The 21,527-nt window shown below is 43.3% G+C and overlaps 1 protein-coding gene across 2 annotated transcripts in view; it reads left to right on the top strand.

Annotated features, from left to right (window-relative positions):
* USP9X (ubiquitin specific peptidase 9 X-linked) overlaps nucleotides 1–20,745 on the top strand; it is a 192,375-nt gene extending 171,630 nt beyond the window's left edge. For both annotated transcript variants that reach the window (XM_032219596.1, XM_032219595.1), the window contains exons 44-46: nucleotides 1,662–1,874; nucleotides 4,851–4,946; nucleotides 19,152–20,745. In XM_032219596.1, the coding sequence (XP_032075487.1) occupies nucleotides 1,662–1,874; nucleotides 4,851–4,946; nucleotides 19,152–19,286 (444 nt within the window). In that variant the 3' untranslated portion in view covers nucleotides 19,287–20,745. The remainder of the gene's footprint in view (nucleotides 1–1,661; nucleotides 1,875–4,850; nucleotides 4,947–19,151) is intronic.
* The last annotated feature ends 782 nt before the right edge of the window (nucleotides 20,746–21,527 follow it).

Raw genomic sequence — 21,527 nt, 5'->3', positions numbered from 1 at the left:
ATTTTTTTCCTCTGACCAGCACACACAGAACTGCTTGGCCTAAGGAGCGGCAGTCGGCTCGCTTCTTCTCTTCAGTGAGGAGAGAAAGACATGTGGGGGCTGCCAAACTGCCACTGCTGCGATCGACCGGGAACGGCCAATTGGGCGAGGAGGGGTGGGGATCCCTTCCACTTGGATTAATGGCTTCTTGTGGTTGTGCCTGAGAGGCAAAAGGGAAGCCCAAAGAATACAATCTGGCAAGGCTGCCTCCTTGAAAAACCTGGTTTGTTCACAGTCCTCTTCGCAACCCCACTTCCTTAGTCTCGGTGCAAAAGCAGGTGCCAGGCTCCCAGCTACCATATCTCTTTGCTGTATGACAGATCCAGGCAGATTGGAGGTGGGGGTGAGGAAGAGAAGAGGAAGTCTCCTCTCCACAAAGGCTTTTCTATGGTCGCTAGATTGGGAAGTTAAAAACCTAGAATGAGATACAGTCGAGCTCCTGAGATCGCTTCGCTGCCACCCCAAAATGCTGTGACTGCAATCTCTGCTGTCTGGAACTGCCTGAGAAGGGGCAGGTGAAGTGGGCTCTGCAGAGATCACTGTAAAAGCATTTCTGGGTGGCAGTGCAACGTTCCAAAGCCAAAGCCTTTGAATCAAGCTTGATTGTACCCCATTCCATGTTTTTAACTTCCTGATCTAGCGTCCAGAGAAATCTAGCGTCCCTGAGGCACCTCTCATTTGCAGGAGGAGGGCACCATAATACAAAAGCCGTGCTTTTCTGGTGACGGTTTTCGGCAGGTTCCAAGTGCGGTTTTCTTTTCCAGTTACTCAGAGACTTTTGTACATGCCACCCTCCTCCTCTTCCTGCAAATGAGAGATGCCTCGGAGACGCTAGATTTCTCTGGACACTAGATCGGGAAGTTAAAAACATGGAATGGGGTACAATCAAGCTTGATTCAAAGCCTCCTTTGAACTTCTGAGCTGAGCCTCCTGAGCTGCGAGAAGCGGCTGCCAGCAATGCCCTTAGGGCGATGACGTTGCGAGTGGAGAAGGCTCAACTCCCTTGCCACCCTTCTGACACCGCTGAGGATCGTGGAGGAAAGCATTTTCAGGCGGCGGATCCCCTCCCTGATTCCAAAAACAGTGTGTGCGGAAGGCGCTGCCACCTGAAAGCTCTTTCCTCCATGATCCTCACGTTTCAGGTGACAGATCTGGCCAGGGGAAAAGAGAAGGTGCATCTGCGGTGGGAGGAGGCTCAGCAGGTGTCAGAGGAGCGGCAAGCACTTAGCAGATACTGAGGGGGCCTTCAAAAGGCTTTCAATGCAATTCCCTGGGCTGCTTCGAGAATCAGACTCTATGTGGAAGTGAGGATCCCCGCTGCCTGGAACCACCCGAAAACCCAACATGCGGATCAGGTGGCAGGGCTACATTTGGAGTATAAGATGCACCCAGATTTTCACCCTCTTTTGGGGGGTAAAAAGGTGCTTCTTATACTCCAAAAAATATGATAGGTAAATCAAATTAATATTGAGTGAAATCCTGCCTCTATAGAAAGACCCTTTTTAGTATTTCTTTAATTTTCAGTCGTGAGCAAGAAGCAATACATTATATTAAAAGCTGAATAGAATGGAAGAATTGGAATAATTCTTCAAATATGGAATGACTTCATTTTATCTCTACAGAGTAATGGAGATTTGAAGAGAAAGTGGACCTGGGCAGTAGAGTGGCTTGGAGATGAGCTAGAACGTAGGCCTTACACAGGCAACCCACAGTATACATACAATAACTGGTCTCCACCAGTACAGAGTAATGAAACATCAAATGGTTACTTTCTGGAAAGATCTCACAGTGCAAGAATGACTCTTGCAAAGGCTTGTGAACTGTGCCCCGAAGAGGTGAGAAATCTAATGTGATTTTGAAATTCATTGGTACCCAGATAATCTATCACAAAATTCTTAAGAGAATTACAACTTATATAATAGATATATGGATTGATATTTTGATATAACACTTTAATATGAGCTTTTAAAACCAGAAATTTATAGTTTCTTCATGCAGTAATGAAGTTATTTTAATTGGGTTAAATCTTGAAAAAGAGCTGATGATTTTCATGTTAAAATTGGATATAAAATATTAATATTAAAGAGTACATTATACCAAGATGCTATTTTCCCTTGGTACAACATATTGAGGAAAAAATCCTACATAAAAAGGAGATTCACTAAATGTTCTCTAAATTTGCAGATTTTTTATTTCTTTGATTTTATCAAAATTTCTCCATACTACATATTAAGCCATAGTAGAGTTTAAAGTTTTGAACTTCTATAAATCATAATATCAAACATGTTGAGCATGCAATAGAAGAAGAAAAGATATGGGAGAGCTTGTGACATTTGTGTAAATCAGTAATTTTCAGTTATTATCAAGCCCAGTTTTCATATTCATGATTATTTTCTTTTCATAATAAAAACTCAATTAACCATAGAGTGGTTCTGTATCACAAACTTATTTAAAACATAAACTGAGAGCCAAAATCAGTGCATTGGACTAAAAAATCTAATTCAGCAACTATTAAAAGTTCTGACCTGACCCTTTGTTATTCCAGTGCCTCATATGCATAGTCAATGTGAGAATAATCCATTTAGCAAACATTTTTTGACTTATTAGTAATCAATAAATATTGAATTATATCTAGTTTTTGAAGCTCACTAAAATAATTGAGTATTGTGTATTCTTGCTAGAATAGACAATAGGGCAAAAGTCAGCATAGTCAAACAGGCGTAATTCCAGTGGAACAGAGCCATATGCAGTATTTTCTATTTTCTCCTTTATTAGGAGCACTCTGTTGTACAGTATAGCACCTCACAATGAAGAAAATGTAGATGACAAACACATAACACTAGTAGAATGATGTTTCTATGGGTCATTGATTAGTGGCAAGTGGGTTGCAGATATTAATATACCAAGATGTTAAGTACTTACAGTATATCACAGCAACAAAAGTGAGTACACCCCTAAGCGATAATGTTCAAATGGTACCCAAGTAGCCATTTTCCCTCCCTGGTGTCATGTGACTCATTAGTGTTACAAGGTCTCAGGTGTGAAGGGGGAGCAGGTGTGTTAAATTTGGTGTTATCACTCTCTCATATTGGTCACTGGAAGTTCAACATGGCACCTCATGGCAATGAACTCTCTGAGGATCTGAAAAAAATGAATTGCTGCTCTACATAAAGATGGCCTAGACCAGGGATGTCCTAACTTTTTGCAAGGAGGGCCAGATTTAGTGAGGTGAAAATGTGTGGGTCCGACTATTCAGCCTGATATTCTTTGAACCATTAACATTAATGTGGGGTGAAGGAAAAAACGCCAGATGGCGGGGATGAGTGACAGGCTGAGCCGGTGGGGAGAAGAGGCTGCAGGCTGCTCAAAATTTGAAAACGGGCCACAATTGGCCCCCGGGCTGGACTTTGGACATGCCTGGCATAGGCTATAAGAAGATTGCCAAGACCCTGAAACTGAGCTGCAACACAGTGGCCAAGACCATACAGCGGTTTAATAGGACAGGTTCCACTCAGAAGAAGCCTCATCATGGTCGACCAAATAAGTTGAGTGCCCGTGCTCAGCATCATATCTAGAGTTGGCTTTGGGAAATAGATGTATGAGTGTGGCCAGCATTGCTGCAGAGGTTGAAGGGGGCAGTGGGGAGGGGTCAGCCTGTCAGTGCCCAGACCATATGCTGCACACTGCATCAAATTGGTCTGCAGGGCTGCCATCCCAGAAGGAAGCCTCTTCTAAAGAAAGCCCGCAAACATTTTGCTGCAAATAAGCAGACTAAGGACATAGATTTTTGGAACCACGTCCTGTGGTCCAGTGAGACTAAGATAAACTTATTTGATTCAGATGGTGTGAAGCGTGTGCGGCGGCAACCAGGTGAGAGGTACAAAGAGAAGTGTGTCTTGTCTACAGTCAGGTATGGTGGAGAGAATGTCGTGGTCTGGGGCTACATGAGAGTTGCAGGCACTGGGGAGCTACAGTTCATTGAGAGAACCATGAATGCCAACATGTACTGTAACATTCTGAAACAGAGCATGATCCTCTCCCTTCAGAGACTGAGCCACAGGCAGTATTCCAACAGGATAACGAACCCAAACACACCTCCAAAATGATCATTGCCTTGCTAAAGAAACTGAGGGTAAAGGTGGTGGACTGGCCAAGCATATCTACAGACCTAAACCCTATTGAGCATGTACGGGACATCCTGAAACGGAAGGTGGAGGTGCGCAAGATCTCTAACATCCACCAGCTCTGTGACATCATCATGTAAGAGTGGAAGAGGACTCCAGTGGAAACCTGTGAAGCTCTGATGACCTCTATGCCCAAGAGGGTTAAGGCAGTGCCGGAAAATAATGGTGGCCACACAAAATATTTACATTTTCGGCCCCATTTGGACATTATCACTTAGGGATGTACTCACTTTTGTTGCCAGCAGTTAAGACATTAATGGCTGTGCGTTGCGCTATTTTGAGGGGACAGCACATTTACACTGTTATACAAGCTGTATACTCACTATTTTACATTGTAGCCAAGTGTCATTTCTTCAGGGTTGTCACATGAAAAGATACACTTGAATATTTACAAAATGTGAGGGGGTGTACTCACTTCTGTGATATACTGTACATATAAAATTCCCTTTGAGAGTGATGCATGCACAAAAATGGAATGACTTTGTTCTATATTTGGTAATTTAAAAATTATTAGATCTATGAGTTAAATATCTGTACTGTGTAAACTTAACAAATGTATAGGAAAATAATCATTTTTAAATAAAAAAAGAAACAGATAAAATACTTTGCCAATTTTTTAATTTCTAGGAGCCAGATGATCCAGATGCTCCTGATGAGCATGAATCTTCTCCACCAGAAGATGCTCCATTGTACCCCCATTCACCTGGCACCCAATATCAACAGGTGAGCAGAGATGAATCTTAAAGAGACTTTGTTACTTCACTATAACGTCAGTGAAAGGCAACTCCATCTCTTGTCTTTCTAATCACAGCCAGCCTCTTGGACACTGCAAACATTTGTTGGTACTTGCAGGGCAATTTTATAAAGCAAGCCTAAAATGCCTCAAAATATTGAAAACTATGTGTACATTTTGCATAAAATGACTGCTAATGATAGAAGACAATTACACTCCAAAAGTTTTACTCTATAATTCTCAAATCAGTTTGATTATATAAGCTGTAGCTTATGTTAGGTCCTGATTGCAAAACATAGTGCTGATGTGAGGGTCAGGCCTGGATACTTTGGTGCCTTAGCAAAGTGTTGTGACCTGGTTTTCTCTCTCTCTCTCTCTCTCTCTCTCTCTCTCTCTCTCTCTCTCTCTCTCTCTCTCTCTCTCTCTCTCCCTCCCTCCCTCCCTCCCTCCCTCCCTCCCTCCCTCCCTCCCTCTCTCTCCCTCCCTCTCCCCTCTCCACCCACACTCGCAAAGGAAGTCCTGGAAGGTGCGCTCTTAACTAGCACAGAGACACACACGCACACACACGCATGATCAGAAGGCACTCCCAACTCGGCACTGCAGCTTTTAAGAAAGAATTACAATAAAGTTCATAGCAGGCGCCTCCTGGTTTGGCTCATCTTACAATTTTCTCAGAAATTTCCAAAACACACTCTGTAACACACACTTTTTCTTCAGGATTTTAAGATTTAACACTTATTTTTCAACCCCAGACCTTTCTTTTCTTTTCTCCGACATTTCATACTATTACACTGGGAAATTACTAGACGCTCAAGAGTGCCTTTATTTCTTTTTGTCTTTTTACTGTTTTTTAATTTGGTGCCTGTAGACCTATGTCTTCTTAGTCTTAACCTAGAGTTGGCCCCAGGCTAAGGGTTATGCTTTAGTCACCACTGATCTGATTCTACAGTTCAGTGGTGGATTTCCATTATTTTTACTACTGGTTCACTCGCTTCTGCGCAGAAACATCCAGGCGGTGGGCGGAGCCCACTGCTGCCACTACAGGTTCGCCCAATCCAGGCTAAACTGGGAGCAACCCACCCTGCTACAGTTCATTTGCAAGATTATCTGAAGTGTAATTTGGCTACGTTACGAGATTTTTGTTTTTTCCTAATCAGATATGCTAACCATCTACCAGATTTATTTGCATTGCAGAAAGTGTTATGTTTTGCATATAACAGACTAGTGGCTACCTGGTCTGAGATCAGCATATTAAATTGGTCTTTTAATAAGGTAATTGCTTCTTTAATTTCTTTATCTCCTGGTTTTAAAGTTAACTCTTGCTCTTTCTTCCTAATTTCATCTTCCAGTTCTGTTCGCTTTTCCCCCTGTTTGCGTCTATGTAATCTATTTAGATTTATCAAAGCTCCTCTCATATACGCTTTACTTGCATCCCATACAATTTCCATTTGAGTATTTTTTGAGTATTTGAAAATTTATTTATAGGCCGCCCTTTTCCCTGGGGGGACTCAGGGCGGCTTACAACTCAATAGATGTACCCTTATTCATATTAAAAAAAAGTATTCTGTTAACAATTTTTTACATTCATTAATGTATTTCTCATGTCTAAAAAATTTTTCATTCAATCTCCAAGACCTTCTTGCTTGCGTCATCCCTCCCAACTCCATCCAAACTGGGTTATGATCTGATAAAACTCTGGCACATATCTTTGTCTTCTTTACCCTAGAATGCAAATCATTGGTAGTTAGTATGAAATCAATTCTAAAAAAGGATTGATGTCTGTCAGAAAAGAAGGTAAAATCGTATTCTTCTGCATTTCTTTCTTGCCAAATATCTCTCAGTTCAAAATCATCCATCATATCGAAAAAGGACTTAGGTAGTTTCGCTCGCATTTGAGTATTTTGCCGAGAAGTCTTCTTATCTTTCTTAGTGTCCATAACACCATTCCAGTCACCCAATAGTATGCAGGACCTATAATCCCACTGTACTAATTTATCATAAAGCTTTCTATAAAATCCATCTTGTTGCTGATTGGGAGCATATATTCCCAGTAGCAATGTCCTTTTCCCTTCTAATACCAAATCTATTGCGATATATCTTCCTTGGGGATCTGCTTCGATTAATTCAGCTTTCATATCCTTCCTTAAGTAGATAACTATACCATTTTTCTTCTCTGAAGCAGAAGCTATAAAGTGTTGTCCAAGTCTTGTATTAATCCAATATTTTTGATCAGTTGATCTAATGTGGGTTTCTTGCAAACAAATTATATCATTCTTGAACTGTTTAAGATAGTGATTTATTTTCTTTCTTTTCTGTGGGGAGTTTAATCCATTGACGTTACTTAGTTGTCATCTTTGGCTCCCTGAAGCTTTTTTAGAGCCATCTGAACATCTTGGAATTTAACCTTTGGTCTGGCTCCTCCCACTGCTTTTAAGCTGGTACCTGTAGCATCTTGACTGGTAACAGGTGTTGTTGTGATTGTTGCTTTTTTAATTGTTGGTCCATTCGTCTGGTAATCACATGGGTTTGTCTTTGTTCCTTGGCTCCTTGTACTTCTGAGAGAGAAAGATGATCCATCCTTGTTGATAGTTGTGTAGTTTGCTGTCTATCTTGTCCTTCTTGTTCTCTTTCTCTAGGTCCAGGTGGGGCGGGGTGTCCAGCCTTCAAGATATTATGGTAAAAGTCTCGGGCCTTCCATACTGAATTAAGACGGTATCTTTGCCCCCGATAAATGAGTGCTAACCCGACTGGTGCATCCCATCTGAACTGTAGCTGATGATTTTTAAGCTCTTCGACTAAAAAAGCATAGTCTTTCCTAGAACTTAGCATTTGAGATGGTATCTCTTTCAAAACAGTCACTTCCTGACCCCCAATTTGAAGCTTGTTTTTATAAGACTCTTGCAATATCATATTCCTCATGTCTCTTGCAGCAAAGTACACCACAATGTCCCTTGGAAGTTGCTTTTGTCTAGCAAGCCAGGAGTTAACACGATAGACCTTTTCAATTTGCCAATCAAAATTCCTCCCTGGCCTTCCCATCAGATTATCGAAGGCTTCTGAAAGAATCTGTTTCAAATTTTCCTGGTTATTTTCACGTAAACCTCTTATTCTTAATGCAAGTTCCATTTGTCTATACTGTAACATAATAATTTCTTTTTCAGCATCTCCAACTTTTTGTTGAACCAAATTCATTTTCGATACCAAATTAATATTAGAGTCACTAAGATCTTCTAATCTGTTTTCAATTCCGGAAACATATTCTGATAACGAATTAAGAACCCCCAACATATCATCCCTGATCTTCTGAACCCGAGTCTCAAGTTTATCAGACAGTTCTTTATGAGCAACGGATATCTCCTCCTTAATTTTTCTTTCCATCGTAACTGCACGATTTCTAAAGGCTTCAGCCAGTTCTTTCTGAAAAGTGTCTTTAGTTAACGGCTCTATGGGGGAGGAAGTAATGACTGTAGTTTCATGCTGGGGCGGGGGAACTGCCCGCACTTTTAAACTGGTGGGGGGGAACCTTTTGCTTAGAAGCCATTCCAAGTTTTAATCTTCTTCAGCCAATTAATAAATCTATGCTGGTCGATTGTACAGCAATTGCTGTTTAATTTAGTAATAAATCACTTCCTTTTCTTTGAAGTTTTAAGCTCTGTAGAAATTCAAAGCCCGATCAGTACTACGAAGCTGCTCGGTGCCATTTTGTATATGTCTTTAACAAGTAAGATATCAGAACGAATTCTTGTAAAAATGAAGCTGATTAATACAAACAATTAAAAGTTCACGTATATAGGCTATGCTCGTCTTGAATTTAGTAGATCAAATTTTGTGCTGAGGCTGAGTGGTTTGCTTTGTGCTGCTAATAAAAGCAACAGTAGTTCTTGGCACGGAGACAATTCTGCTTTTGGGTGCCCTTCCTCCCCTCCCAGAATCCATCGGAGAGAGTTAGTTGGCGCGTTGCCCAGCACAATTAGCTCACCTTATCTCCTAAGCCCGAAGAAAAGGTAAACAAGCTGTCAAACGGCTGATGAATTGCTGTTCAGACAGTTTAACGCAACCAGGAATCCGGAGCTGTTAAGAACCAGCTCCCACTGGCAACCCCCCCCACCACCACCACCGGAAGTCGACAGTCTGTGGACACATGAACATCAAGGCTTTTGGAGATTCTTTTGTAACCCTTTTGTCAGGCCCGCATTTATATTCCTTTTAGAATTTTGGCCTGCCACACTTTCTCTTATTTCATTATGCTGTTTCTTTAAGTATAGACAATAGGAGGGGGGAATAGAAGGAGTAGGATTTTGGAATGTATTGTTCTCCTAGGCGCTGCTTGGAGAGTCCAAGCATGGGTTAACACAGTGTATCTGCTCTAGGACTGAGTATCTTTTTTATTTGACCACGCCTCCACTTTGCCTCTATTATCTCAGTTTAAAAACTCAGTCCGCCCAAGAGGACTTAGTTTGGGGAGTTCCTTTGCCTTAGGGCAGATAAACTGGGCTTCCCACTTAGATTCAATAGATATTGGTCTTGAATTACCATTCTCAGACCACCAGGAGAAAGACTAGGACTGGTTCCTATTCCTCTTCAAGGATGTGAGAGGGCTGCCCAGCGCTGTTTAAACACGGCAAGGCATGAGTTCTTCGTCCGGTGGAGGCCGGCAAGGGGGGGGACGGACAAGATCGGAGTTTTGTCACACCCCCCACTGCTAGCAGAACCACGTGGCACGAGCCGAGTCTCTGAGGAGTTCCGGCAAGTGCGGGCACCCTCCTCTTCATTGAGGTGGTTGCGGCTGGAGAGCTCCGGCCTCCGGGCCACCTCCCTTCTCATTTGGACAGTTGCGGTGGCCATATTGGCTCGCTCTTCGCGTGCCTTCTTTGGCCAGAAAAGGGGTGAATGCGCACACGGCCATGGCCATTTTCTGCCAGTCGACCAGTGTGTGTGGCGGTGTGCGAGCAGCGCTGTGGCGAGAGAGAGCAAAGCGGAGGCCACGGGGCAGAGTCGCGAACCTCAGACTTTCGGCGATAGTCAGTGGCGGCAGGTTGGGAGGCCACCAAGGCCGCAACCGGGCGTGCGCGCTCTTCCCGAACGGCAGCAGCCCCATAAACAGCGGATCGCCGCCAGGAGGCCGGGGTCTTGCATGGTTAGCCAGAAGGCCTTACCTCGCATGAAGCATCCATCCGGCAGCAGGGCAGCTGGAGGAAGGGTATTGTCTCTCCTCCCTCGAATCTGCGAGTGCTTGTGGCCCAGTGCCAACCCATTGACCCCTTCTGTTTAACCACCGATAATGAGCCACCATGTCAAACGGAGGTTCTGAGGCCCAGGGAGCACAGTCAGGGCCTTCAGCTAAGCGGAGCAGGGTGGAGCCTCCTGCTAAATGGGCAAAAGGGGGCAAGGGTCCTTCCAGCAAAGGTCCAGCAGGAGCCCCAGGGGCTAGTGACAGGGGTGACAGTGCCAAGCAGCACAGGACAGGGTCGCCCAAGCCACGGGGACAAGAACCATCCCCGGAGTGCATGGACTTCCCCGAGCCAACCCCAGGCCAGAGGGGAAATAAGGAGCCTGTCTCACCTCAGGAGAGCAGGTCTCCTTCATCCATTGGAAGTATCTTCAGACGCATCACCTGAGGCATTCTGGGGGGTATCTCGATTCTCCCAGCTCTTCCCTGAGAGAGCAGCTGGACCCTTTCCAGGGTATTCCTCCCGCTGAGTAGGGATCTCATTCTGGAGGCAGCAGAGGCCGGAGGACTTCCAGCAGGGCTCACAGAAGGAGCAAGAAGTCAGGCCTCACCGCTAAGATGCGGGAGATAATAACCCTATCTCCCAAGGGATCGTGGAAGGCATAAGACAGAAGGGTAGCAAGAAGGCCATGGCTCCCAAAGCCAGGCCTATCCCCAAGCAGATTGAGGATCAGGATCCAGCCTCACCTGGCAGCTCTATTGCCACGGAGGAGTCCGCCCTGGAAGAGGGGGAGGTACAGGACTTTGAGTTGTCGGAGGATGAGGACCTTCCTCCTGAAGCCAGCATTCACCAGTCTCTTTAAGCCCTCCCTTTTCAAGTCCATCCTTCATAAGGCGAAGGCTGACCCTGAGTTGGGCGCTACCCCCAAGAGCTCGGCCACAGAGCCTTCCACCACTAAGGACCATAAAGAGGGCTTGTTCAAAGAACCGCCCTCGGCCCAGGAGTCTATTCCGGTCCCGGACCGCTTCTTAGATGTAGTTCAGAGGCAGTGGATTCAGCCTGGGACCCTGATAAGCCCCAGTTGGGGGGGGGGGACAAGACCCTGTATGCCGTTGAGAATAGGATGGAGGAGGCCCTGAAGCTTCCAGAAGTGGATGCTCCAGTGGTCTCCTTGACCTCTAATTCCAATCTGCCGGCGGACCTCTTGGAAGGTCTCAAGGCAGAAGACAAAAAAGCAGAGAAAAGTGTGTCTTAAGACGCACCAGGCGGCTGCCTGGGCTATTAGGGCATCCACATCTGCATCGTTCTTCATCCGCTCCTCGCTCCTCTGGCTGAGGCAACTGAGAGCCAAGCCTCCCTCCCGGAGATCTTGGTGGAGACACAATCTAACTAAGATCATCACCACAGTTGTATACTCCACCGATGCTTCTCTGAACGCTGCTAAGTTTGTGTCCAGGGTGCTGGCTTCCAACGTAACCTCTTGCTCTGGCTTTGTTATTGGTAAGTGGAGATGAAAGCCAAGTGGAAGCTGGCCTCTGCCCCCTTCAAGGGTCTCCTGTTTGGGGAGGCGTTAGACAAGTTCACTATCGAGACTAAAGATAAGAGAAAGATCCTACTTGCTACTCTCAAAAAGTCTAACTGCAAGGGCTCTTTTCGGAAGCAGCCATTTCGGTCGCAGGACAGTGCCCAGCCTTCCACCTCCTCATCTTATACCAGACCCTATTCCCAGCAAGGTGATAGAGGTCAGGACAGGGGTTCCTTCGGGTTGCGGAGTAGGCAACAACACCACCACTCCTTTTGAAAGCCCTTTCATGGCAGATCCAACTCCCGGAATTTCCGTCGTGGGAAGTGACCACCAAAGGGATCCCCCAATAGGGGGTCGGCTACAATACTATGCTGACAAGTGGGGGGAGATAACAACAGACAAGTGGGTATTGAGCACGGTCAGGACGGGACTCCGGCTGGAATTCCTTTCATTTCCCCAACGGACATTCATCTGTTGCCCCTCACCCAGGAGCCCCCTGAAAAGGGAACTCATGCAGGCAGAAATTCGTCATCTAATACAAATAAGGGCCATAGAACCAGTGCCCAGGGAGCAGCAAAAACAGGGGTTTTACTCCATCTTATTTCTGGTGCCCAAGGCGTGGAGGGCCATCCTGGACCTGAAGCATCTGAACCTCCATCTGGCATACAGGCGGTTCAAAATGCAATGCCTCCATTCCATTTTGGATTGCGTGAGGCGGGGGACCTCCTTACTTCAATAGATCTGAAGGAGGCTTACCTCCACGTCCCCATACATGTGAATCACAGGAAGTTCCTGAGGTTCTTCAAGGGGGAGCATTATCAGTACCGTGCGCTTCCTTTCGGACTTTCCTCCAAGCCCAGGACGTTTACGAAGCTGCTGGCTGTAGTAGCGGCTCACCTCCGGAACCGTCCCATCCGGCTGGAGTGTTATCTCGACGACATCATTATTCACTCCTCCAGCCAGGCATGGCGAGACATCCAGACTACAATCAGGACCCTCCAACAGCATGGCTTTTCGGTGAACCTGAAGAAGAGCCATCTGGAGCCGACCACACGCATACAGCACCTGGGCGTCATTCTGGACTCGAACTCTTGCCAGATTTCCCTGTCCCCGGAGCGCCTGAGGACTCTCAGAGACAAGGTGCGAATTTGCAGCACATCCAGGTCAGTGCAGATTGTCCAGTTATTCCAACTACTGGGCGTCATGATCTCATGCCTGAAGGTGGTTCCCTGGGCTTGTCTACATGCCAGGGAACTACAATGGTTCCTGCTGCCCATGCAAAGGGCGAAGGACAGCAATTTGCACAGGCGCGTCCGTGTTCCTCCAAAGGTGACTCGCTCTCTAACCTGGTGGAAGTTGGAAGCAGTAAAGAGGGTGTCTGTTCAAAGAACCCGAAAGGGTCGTGGTAACCACCGACACCAGCCATCAGGGGTGGGGAGCTCATTGCCAGGGCCGTCTGGCCCAGGGGCTGTGGAGCCAGAGAGAGTCTTCCCACAGCATCAACTGGCTGGAGCTCCGGGCAGCCCAACTTGCTCTGTGGCAGTTCTCCCCTCAGGTGACGGGTCAGCACATGCTGTTGCTCACCGACAACATGGCAACGAAGGCCCACATCAACAAAGAAGGAGGCACGCACTCCAGATCGTTGATGGCGGAGGCCCTGGGCAGGTGGGCGGAACGGCACCTGCTCTCCATCAGGGCAGACCACATTTCAGGGACCAGCAACCAGGAGGCGGATTGGTTGAGCCGCCAAACGATAGATCATTCAGAGTGGCGGTTGCACCCGGACATATTCAATCAGATCGTTCGGAGGTTCGGCCAACCACAGGTCGACCTCTTCGCCATCCACCTCAACACCCACCTGCCGAGATTCTACTCCTGTTACCGGTCTCCAGGGCAGAGGGGACCAACGCCCTGCGGTGCAGATGGCCTCCCAGGCTCCTGTATGCATTTCCCCCTCTTCTGCTCATCCCACAGGTTGTGGCCAAGCTCCTGGAGGAAGAGGCAGAGATCCTGCTCATGGCACCCCATTGGCCCAGGAGGTCCTGGTATGCAGACCTTGTTAGTCTCTCCATACAAAAACCCCGGAGGATTCCTCAGGAGACCATCTCCCTCAGCCAGGGGGCGATATTTCACCCAGAGCCCGAAGGCTACAACTTGCCGTCTGGCACTTGAGGGGGACCTCCTGAGGAGACAGAAGTTTTCTGACAGGGTCATCCAGACCATACAGGTGTCCAGGAGACTTTCGATGACCAGAATATATGAGGCCACCTGGAGGGCATTCTCTACATGGTGTCAAGACAAGGGATTACAAGACCCTGAGGCTTCTATTCCGCAGGTGCTTGACTTTCTGCAAGACAGGTTGGACAAGAGCCTGGCCTCCAACACCTTGCGCCGCCAAGTGGCAGCCCTGTCCATCATTATCTCCAGAGGTTCCTCCCACACCTTAAGCCAGCATCCTCGGGTGAAAAGCTTCCTGAAGGGTGCATCGAACATCAGGCCTCCTACGGTGCACCGATACCCATCATGGAACTTACTGTTTGTCCTTCGAGCATTGACGGGAGCTCCGTTCGAGCCACTTCGGACTACATCTCTGCAACACCTGACCATTAAAACAGCCTTCTTGGTCATGATCACCTTGGCTAGGAGGGTGTCAGAGATAGCGGCCCTCTCAGTCAGGGAGGACCTATGCATTATACACCTGGATAGGATCATATTAAGGCTTGACCCTACGTTTGTGCCTAAAGTCAATTCACTCTTTCACAGGTCACAGGAAGTGATCCTTCCTAACTTCTGTCCTAAACCGTCACATCCCAAAGAAAGACAGTGGCACAAGTTGGATGTAAGACGTGCAGTTCGCATCTACATCAAGAGGACCAAAGATTTTAGGCGCTTGGAGGCATTATTTGTCTCTTTTCATCCTGGGTTGCAAGAGCAAAAAGCATTGTCACATAACATTGGACGCTGGCTACAGACCGCTATTAAGCTGGTGTACGAGACTCAAGCCAAGCCGGTTCTGGGTTGGGCGACTGCTCATTCTATGAGAAGTGCGGCCACATCCGCAGCATGGGTGACCCAGGCATCGATCATAGACATCTGTAGGGCAGCCACGTGGGCATCCCCCACGGCCTTCATCCGTAACTATAAGATTGACACCTTTGCCTCGGCCGAAGCCTCCTTGAGGAGAAGAGGGTTGCAGAGGCTCCGGATTCTAATGGTTCTCCTCGCCCAGGGAAATCGTAGCTTGGGTATGTCCCATGCTTGGACTCTCCAAGCAGTGCCTAGGAGAAAGACCATTGGCTTACCTGAACAGACGTTCTCTGGGCACTGCGGGAGAGTCCAAACCCCCCCCCCAGGGTCAGAATTACCTCAGAGGTATATCAAGGATCTGTGAGGGCGGTCCTTATCGGAGTGTCCTTCATTTTTAAACTGAGATAATAGAGGCAAAGGGGAGGCATGATCAAATTAAAAAGATACTCAGTCCTAGGGCAGATAAACTGTGTTAACCCATGCTTGGACTCTCCCGCAGTGCCTAGAGAACGACCGTTCAGGTAAGCCAACGGTCTTTCTTCATTCTTTGCTAGAAGTCAAGGTCATCCTTTGTCTCCGCACTTTAACACCTGACCGGAAGAAGTTAGGCGTAGACACCAGCGTGGAAGAAGATTGGACCATGTGAAGGACTGTGGGTGTGGGGACAAGATCATGAACTTTTAACTGGGTGGGATTTGGATGTAACCTCCAGAGTTGGAATCCCACAGAAAGATGCCAACATGCCTGTCTTATTAAATTGGAACTTTAAGCATAGTTTTGCCTTCAACTCTGATTTAATTCTACATGGTATTTGGAATGCTGACACCTTTCCAGCTTCATGCAGGTCAACAATTCTTGATCGTAGGTCATCTGAGAGCTCTTTTCTGCAAGACGTGGTTCACATCAGACAGTGCTTCTTGAAACCAGTAAACCCAAAACAGGTGTGTGTTGTTAAAGGGCAGGACAGCTGTCAGCAACACATCCAATATCATCACACTGATTGGAGTCAAGGTTGGCTCACTCCTGGCTCCAATTAGCTCTTGGAGAAGTCATTAGGCTAGGGGCTCACATACTTTTTCCTCCCTGCACTATGAATGCACGGATGTAACATGAATTACATGTTATGCTTAATTAAACCATGGCAACATCTAATGTTTGTGTAGTATTATTTTCAGCAGACTGTTTTTCTATTGTTGTGACTTAGATGAAGTTCAGAGCACATTTTATGACCAATTCATGCAAAACTCCACGTAATCCCAAGGGGTTCACATACTTTTTCTTGCAACTGTAGGTAGGTAGATGTTTCCAGGTGTATTTATCCATGTGCTGGAGAAGGAAATCACTGACAACCAGCACCTAAGACTTGTTTCTGCTGGCACAGCACTTGATCAACGTAATTCTCATCAATCACTCTAACTAAAGAGTTTTCCGAAGGGGGGGGTTGCACTCTGCAAACCTCCCCAAAACGGTCTGCTTTTCGTGAAAACTGCCCCTTTTTTTTCAAATAAAAAGCATGAACAGCCTTGGGGGGGGGGGCTTGCAGAGTGCTCCTGGGCGGGTGAGGGGGCCATAAATAAGCAAAAAACAGCCCAATTTTTGTGAAAACGGGCCTGTTTTTTGTCAAAAAAATTGCATGCATAGCCTTATGGAGGCTTATAGAGTGCTGCTGGGGGGGCAAAAAACGATCCATTTTTTGCTCATTTCTGCCCTCCCCAGCCCCCAGCAGCTCTCTGAAAGTCTCCATAAGAGTATGCAGAGCCATTTTGGTAAAGGGGGCGGGGCTTCGGGAGGCAAAAAATGCTATATTTGGTGTATAAGATGCATCCAGATTTTCAGCCTTTTTTGAGGAAAAAAGGTACATCTTATACTCCAAAAAATACGCTAGTTCCTGCTTATTTGCCTTCATTTTGCTTTCTTTACTGATTTCTCTAGATGTAGATCTAGTTGTCACAAAATTCACAGTTTTATCCATCACTTCCCTTACCTGTAAATATATGGTTTATTCTCTTCCAAACTTGCACCATGACTAATTTTTATTTCAATTTTAGGTTATAATTGATCCCAGTTCATATTACATTATTATATACAAATTTTAAAAATTGCTTTAGTTAATACATATGATGTAAATAATTTTGCTATGCTTTTTTTATATTTTTTATTTTTAGACAAACATTAAACATACAGACATAAACACACACAAAATAAAAATTAATCTCCAATTACTTATAGTGTGTCGATTGGTTACAAAACCTTTGTGTTTTTTAACAATAGTCTTCACTTGCAATTTACATAATGACTCATATCATTCTAATATATACAATTGTTATGGTTATTAAACATTCATTTCACTATAGCTATTATTACATCCTTTTTATGTAAAATATTCTAAATTTAAGATAAATTTATATTATAACATTTACATCATCCTGAAATCATCCAATAATATTTCATCTTTATCTTCTATTCCATATAGAATTATTTATCTTTTATAACAAAGCTTTTAAACATCCTCTCCATAGTTCTCTTACAATTTATATAAAATTTCATATTATCAATCTAGTGTATCTATATATGCATTATTATCATTATTAATCATTTATTTAGCTATAACTATTATTACTGTATTTTATACATAATACTCTAAATTTAACTAAGTTTAACTTAATTTTTATTCTAACATTTCATTTCTTCGTCCTGTATCCTTCCAGTAGTAGTGCAGTCCTATATCTCTTGCCATTTGTGGTATTTGTATTCTAATGATTTTCTTGATAAGTCTTATGTGGACTTCTCTTGGCACCTTGTTGTTCCTTGCTTATCTTGTAAAAACTCAAAACCCTCCATCTGTTCCTTCCATCCGCTTGCCTTTAGTTATCACCGGTGCTTCTGCCAAAATTTATCTCATTGTTTCTGCTAAATTTTCTCCCTTTTCTTCTTCCATGTTTTGAGGTTGGAGATAGGGTTCCAGTTCGTTAAGCTCTCCTTTCAACATTCCACTCCTATCGTTTCCAACCATGCTCGATTTGCTGTCAATATCAACAATTTTCTTACCACTTTGTTCATATTTTTCTTCAATTTTTTGAACTCTATTCTCAAATTTCATTGTTTTATAAATATTCTCAACTCTTCCCTCTATTTTTTCTGTTTTTTGTTCTATGTTCTTCATCCTCTTTTCAATGTGTTTTATATTTATTTGTACTTTTTGAATTTCAAACATAATCATTTGCAATGTTAATTCTTTTTCTTCTTCATGTTGCGCTATTCTTCCAGGTTATAAACACTGCCATAAAACATCCAAAGCTTTTTGTTAAGTTTCAAACAAGTTCACTATAATATTTCAAGTCAAGATTTTATCTTTACTCCAGTCCATATTGATAGTACTCCAGAAGAGCACCTGCATAAACAATCCATACTCTTCCCACTATCCCTTTTAATAAACAAAATCAGGAGCCTTGAAGTATTAGATACAAGTCAGATATTCAAAGAAAATAAAAAAGGACAATGTTTCCAAGCCTCTAGCTTCTAGATGGCAGTGTTGCTTCTTTTTCCTCTGCCTCTACCCCTCTTTAAATTCCGAACTTAAGAAGAAGAAGAAAAAGCAAACAATCCAGGCGAGCGTTGTAAAAAGAAAAGAAAATCATAATCCACAAATATGGAAAAAGAGGAAAAATAGAAGAGGGAAAAAAGAAACCAGTCCAATTTAAAAAGTAAGAGGCATTTGTAAAAGTTCAATCCATTAAAAAAAGATAACACACTAAGTTTAATTCAGGTTTAATTTGCTGCTTCCTCTCATCTGTCTTCAATTTTAATTTTACTAAGTCTTTTTGGGTGTTCTCTAATAGTAAAATTTATCTCATCATTTCGAGACACTCTCTCTCCTGCTTTTCTTCCCTTCAGGGGCTGTCCCAACCTTCTGCAGCTTCAATAGCTGCTTCTCTTTCGCCGGAAAAAAGAATTTCTCCTGGATCAGTCAGGGACTTTGCAATGTCCCTGAGATCAGCAGGACGTGCCCTTCTCTATCACCATCTCTACGGGATGGTTTAGGTCCAAAAGGACCAGCCAACAGCAGAGATATCGACAGCAATCCTGGAGCTCCAAAATTGCATGTCGTGTCATAGCGACATCAGCCCCGCCCTCCTCTATGTTGCTATGTTTGATTCAAAGGCTACGGTATCTTAGGAGCAAAAAAATTAATGAGTTTTCTTTAATAAATAATGCTATTACTTTCTCTCCATTTCAATTCTGAATATACTTCCCTTCTTTCCCCAGTTATTGGTTTTTATTGATTGGATAGCATATTTATTTTTCTTCAGTTCTTACATATAGTTAAACAGTGAATTGACATTTTGGTTTCATTATAAATTATTTTGTGTCTTATTGATGTTAACAGATAAGTTACAAACTAGTCCACCAAGCAGCTATTAAAGTAAAGAAAGTCAAATGATTGTTCTTAAAATGTGTTTTCTTTCTTGCAGAATAACCATGTGCATGGACAACCATACACAGGCCCTGCAGCACACCATATGAACAATCCTCAGCGAACTGGCCAACGAGCACAAGAAAATTATGAAGGCAGTGAAGAAGTTTCACCACCTCAGACAAAAGAATAGTGAAAATGCACATAATTAAGTTGTTCCATCAAGACTGTGCACCCAGGCCTTACAGTCCAACTTTTCTCTGTGTCTGGCTGATATTTAGATAAACTATTCCTAATCAACATGGAGTGAAGAGTCTATTCACTGTCTTATCTGCAGAAAATTGCTGTCAATATATAACCTGCCTGCAGTGGAAAGTGTATAGTGTTTTGTAATAAATGGCCTGATGCTAATGTGTAAATGGCAAAGGTGTATATAGTATATTAATGTTTGACTGTTAATTCTTAAACAAGAAACTCTTTTCGTCTTGAATGAGACTCACAGATCTACAACAATTAATTTCTTGATATATCTGCTGCGCTCTACAACCAGTGTTGCCTGCCTAATGGCAGTTAGATCAACTCAACTCCTTACCCTTGCCCCCCTCACCTCCCCAAAAAGTAAGCCTGTTCATGTCAACCAGAAAAAATACTTTCATATAATTCTTTGCCACTGGAGTCCATTTTACTATGAGCATCATAATGACTGGTAACCTTTTAATTCTTTGGTTGATGTGGAAAATTAGTGATATACCTTGTTTCTAGGTCTCTTTCCATTGCCTTTTCCATTCTGGTATTAAGTTAATCACTTGAAGCTATAGTTAAGCTGTAACATTTAGCATGGCTTCACACCAAGTTAGAGTAGCCAGTAAGGAAAGAAAATTTCAGTTGTCCAAAATGAAACTGCTGTTTAAACCCTTTTCTTCAGACACCTGGGTTATAAAACAGGAGGGGGGGGGGGTTGGGCAAAGTGGCCGATGGTTTTCAGTTGCACATACGTTCCTCACATCTGATGTTTGACAGTTCTGTCTCTGGATGGGGTTAAAAAGACACTTAGTTTTCAGTAATAGGAAATTAAAAAAATTTAAAACAAATATGCAAATTTTGCTATGCCAGGATGCCTGGAGCATAACAGACTGTATTTGGTGTGCTTGTTTTATTTCTTCAGTAGAGCTTATTTGATAAAACTTCTAATACTTTCCTTTATACTGCACTGCAGTGAAGTGGAAGTCAACAAAATCACACAATACTTGTGAGTATCACTGCACCAAGTTAACTTGCTGATTTTCTGCTCATGCACAATTCTACTTGAAAGCAAGAATTGTCTTAGCTCTATATCCATTATAAGAGAAATCGTAACCTTAGGAGCAGGGTTTGATTAAAGTAAATAAACTACTGGTTAATCAAACATAAACCCAAGGTACCTCTGTTTCAGAGTAAACATTTGTTTAAAGACTTCAAGGAACTCATTAGTAAATACTGTATTTAAATTAAAAATTGGTAACTTGAATGTGTGTAATTATTTTGGAACCTGTCAAAAAACCAAATACTCCCTGCAAACAGATACAGCCCACCCTATACTATTTAAATATTTGCTGTTTTATTTTATAGAAATTATTTTGCTGAATTCACAAATAGAATTTGATTTAAGAAGATCATTTTTGTCCTGTGGTATGTGTGTGTGGTTTTTTTTTATAAAAAAAACAATGCACAGGTAGTTGAATTCTGTGCACTATACTGAATTCTGGAACAAAAGTCACAGTGAGATTGGTGGACAGAAATTTGATCCTTTACAAAGAATAAAAAAAGAAACCTGTCATAGTTTCTAATGTGACTATCTTGTACTTTTTGTATGTTTTATATGTACATATATATTTAATGAGCACAAGCTTTCTGGTATTTTTATTAAGTTAATACAAACAATGCTGCTTATCAAACTTAGGACTTGAAATAAGTAAAATGAGGAAATCAAAGATTTCTTTTGGATTTAGTGTAACACATTTAGAGTCTTAACACATTTTTATTCTAGGTAACAGTGCTCATGTTACCCTTCTGGGTTTGCTCTAATATACTTGTTATGTTTTAATAGCATTTTCCTGGATTGGTTAACAACATTTGACTGAACCTTTACCGATCTATTTGGATAAATTTAGTACTAGCTTAAACAAAACAATACTCTGATTTTGTGTTAGAACCTCAAGGAATCCCTTGAGCCAGCATTTATTGTTAGATGTTATTTCAAAGAATCTTTTTGCCTTCCAAAACAAGGTAGTTACTACTTCAGCCTTGGGGAGGTGGGGAAGCAAGTGTGACACAATTGTGGAACTTACGTTCACAATGCTGTATGTTTTTTACCCTCCATGGGGGAACATATTTTCAAATGTTCAGCTTAGGGTTGTTACTAGTAAACTTACAGAAAACTGTATGAGAGTATGGC

This window comes from Thamnophis elegans, chromosome 6 (genome assembly GCF_009769535.1).
Source record: "Thamnophis elegans isolate rThaEle1 chromosome 6, rThaEle1.pri, whole genome shotgun sequence".
Taxonomy (NCBI): domain Eukaryota; kingdom Metazoa; phylum Chordata; class Lepidosauria; order Squamata; family Colubridae; genus Thamnophis; species Thamnophis elegans.
The sequence above is the reverse complement of the archived record's forward strand: the minus strand, read 5'-3'. Positions and strand labels throughout refer to the sequence as shown.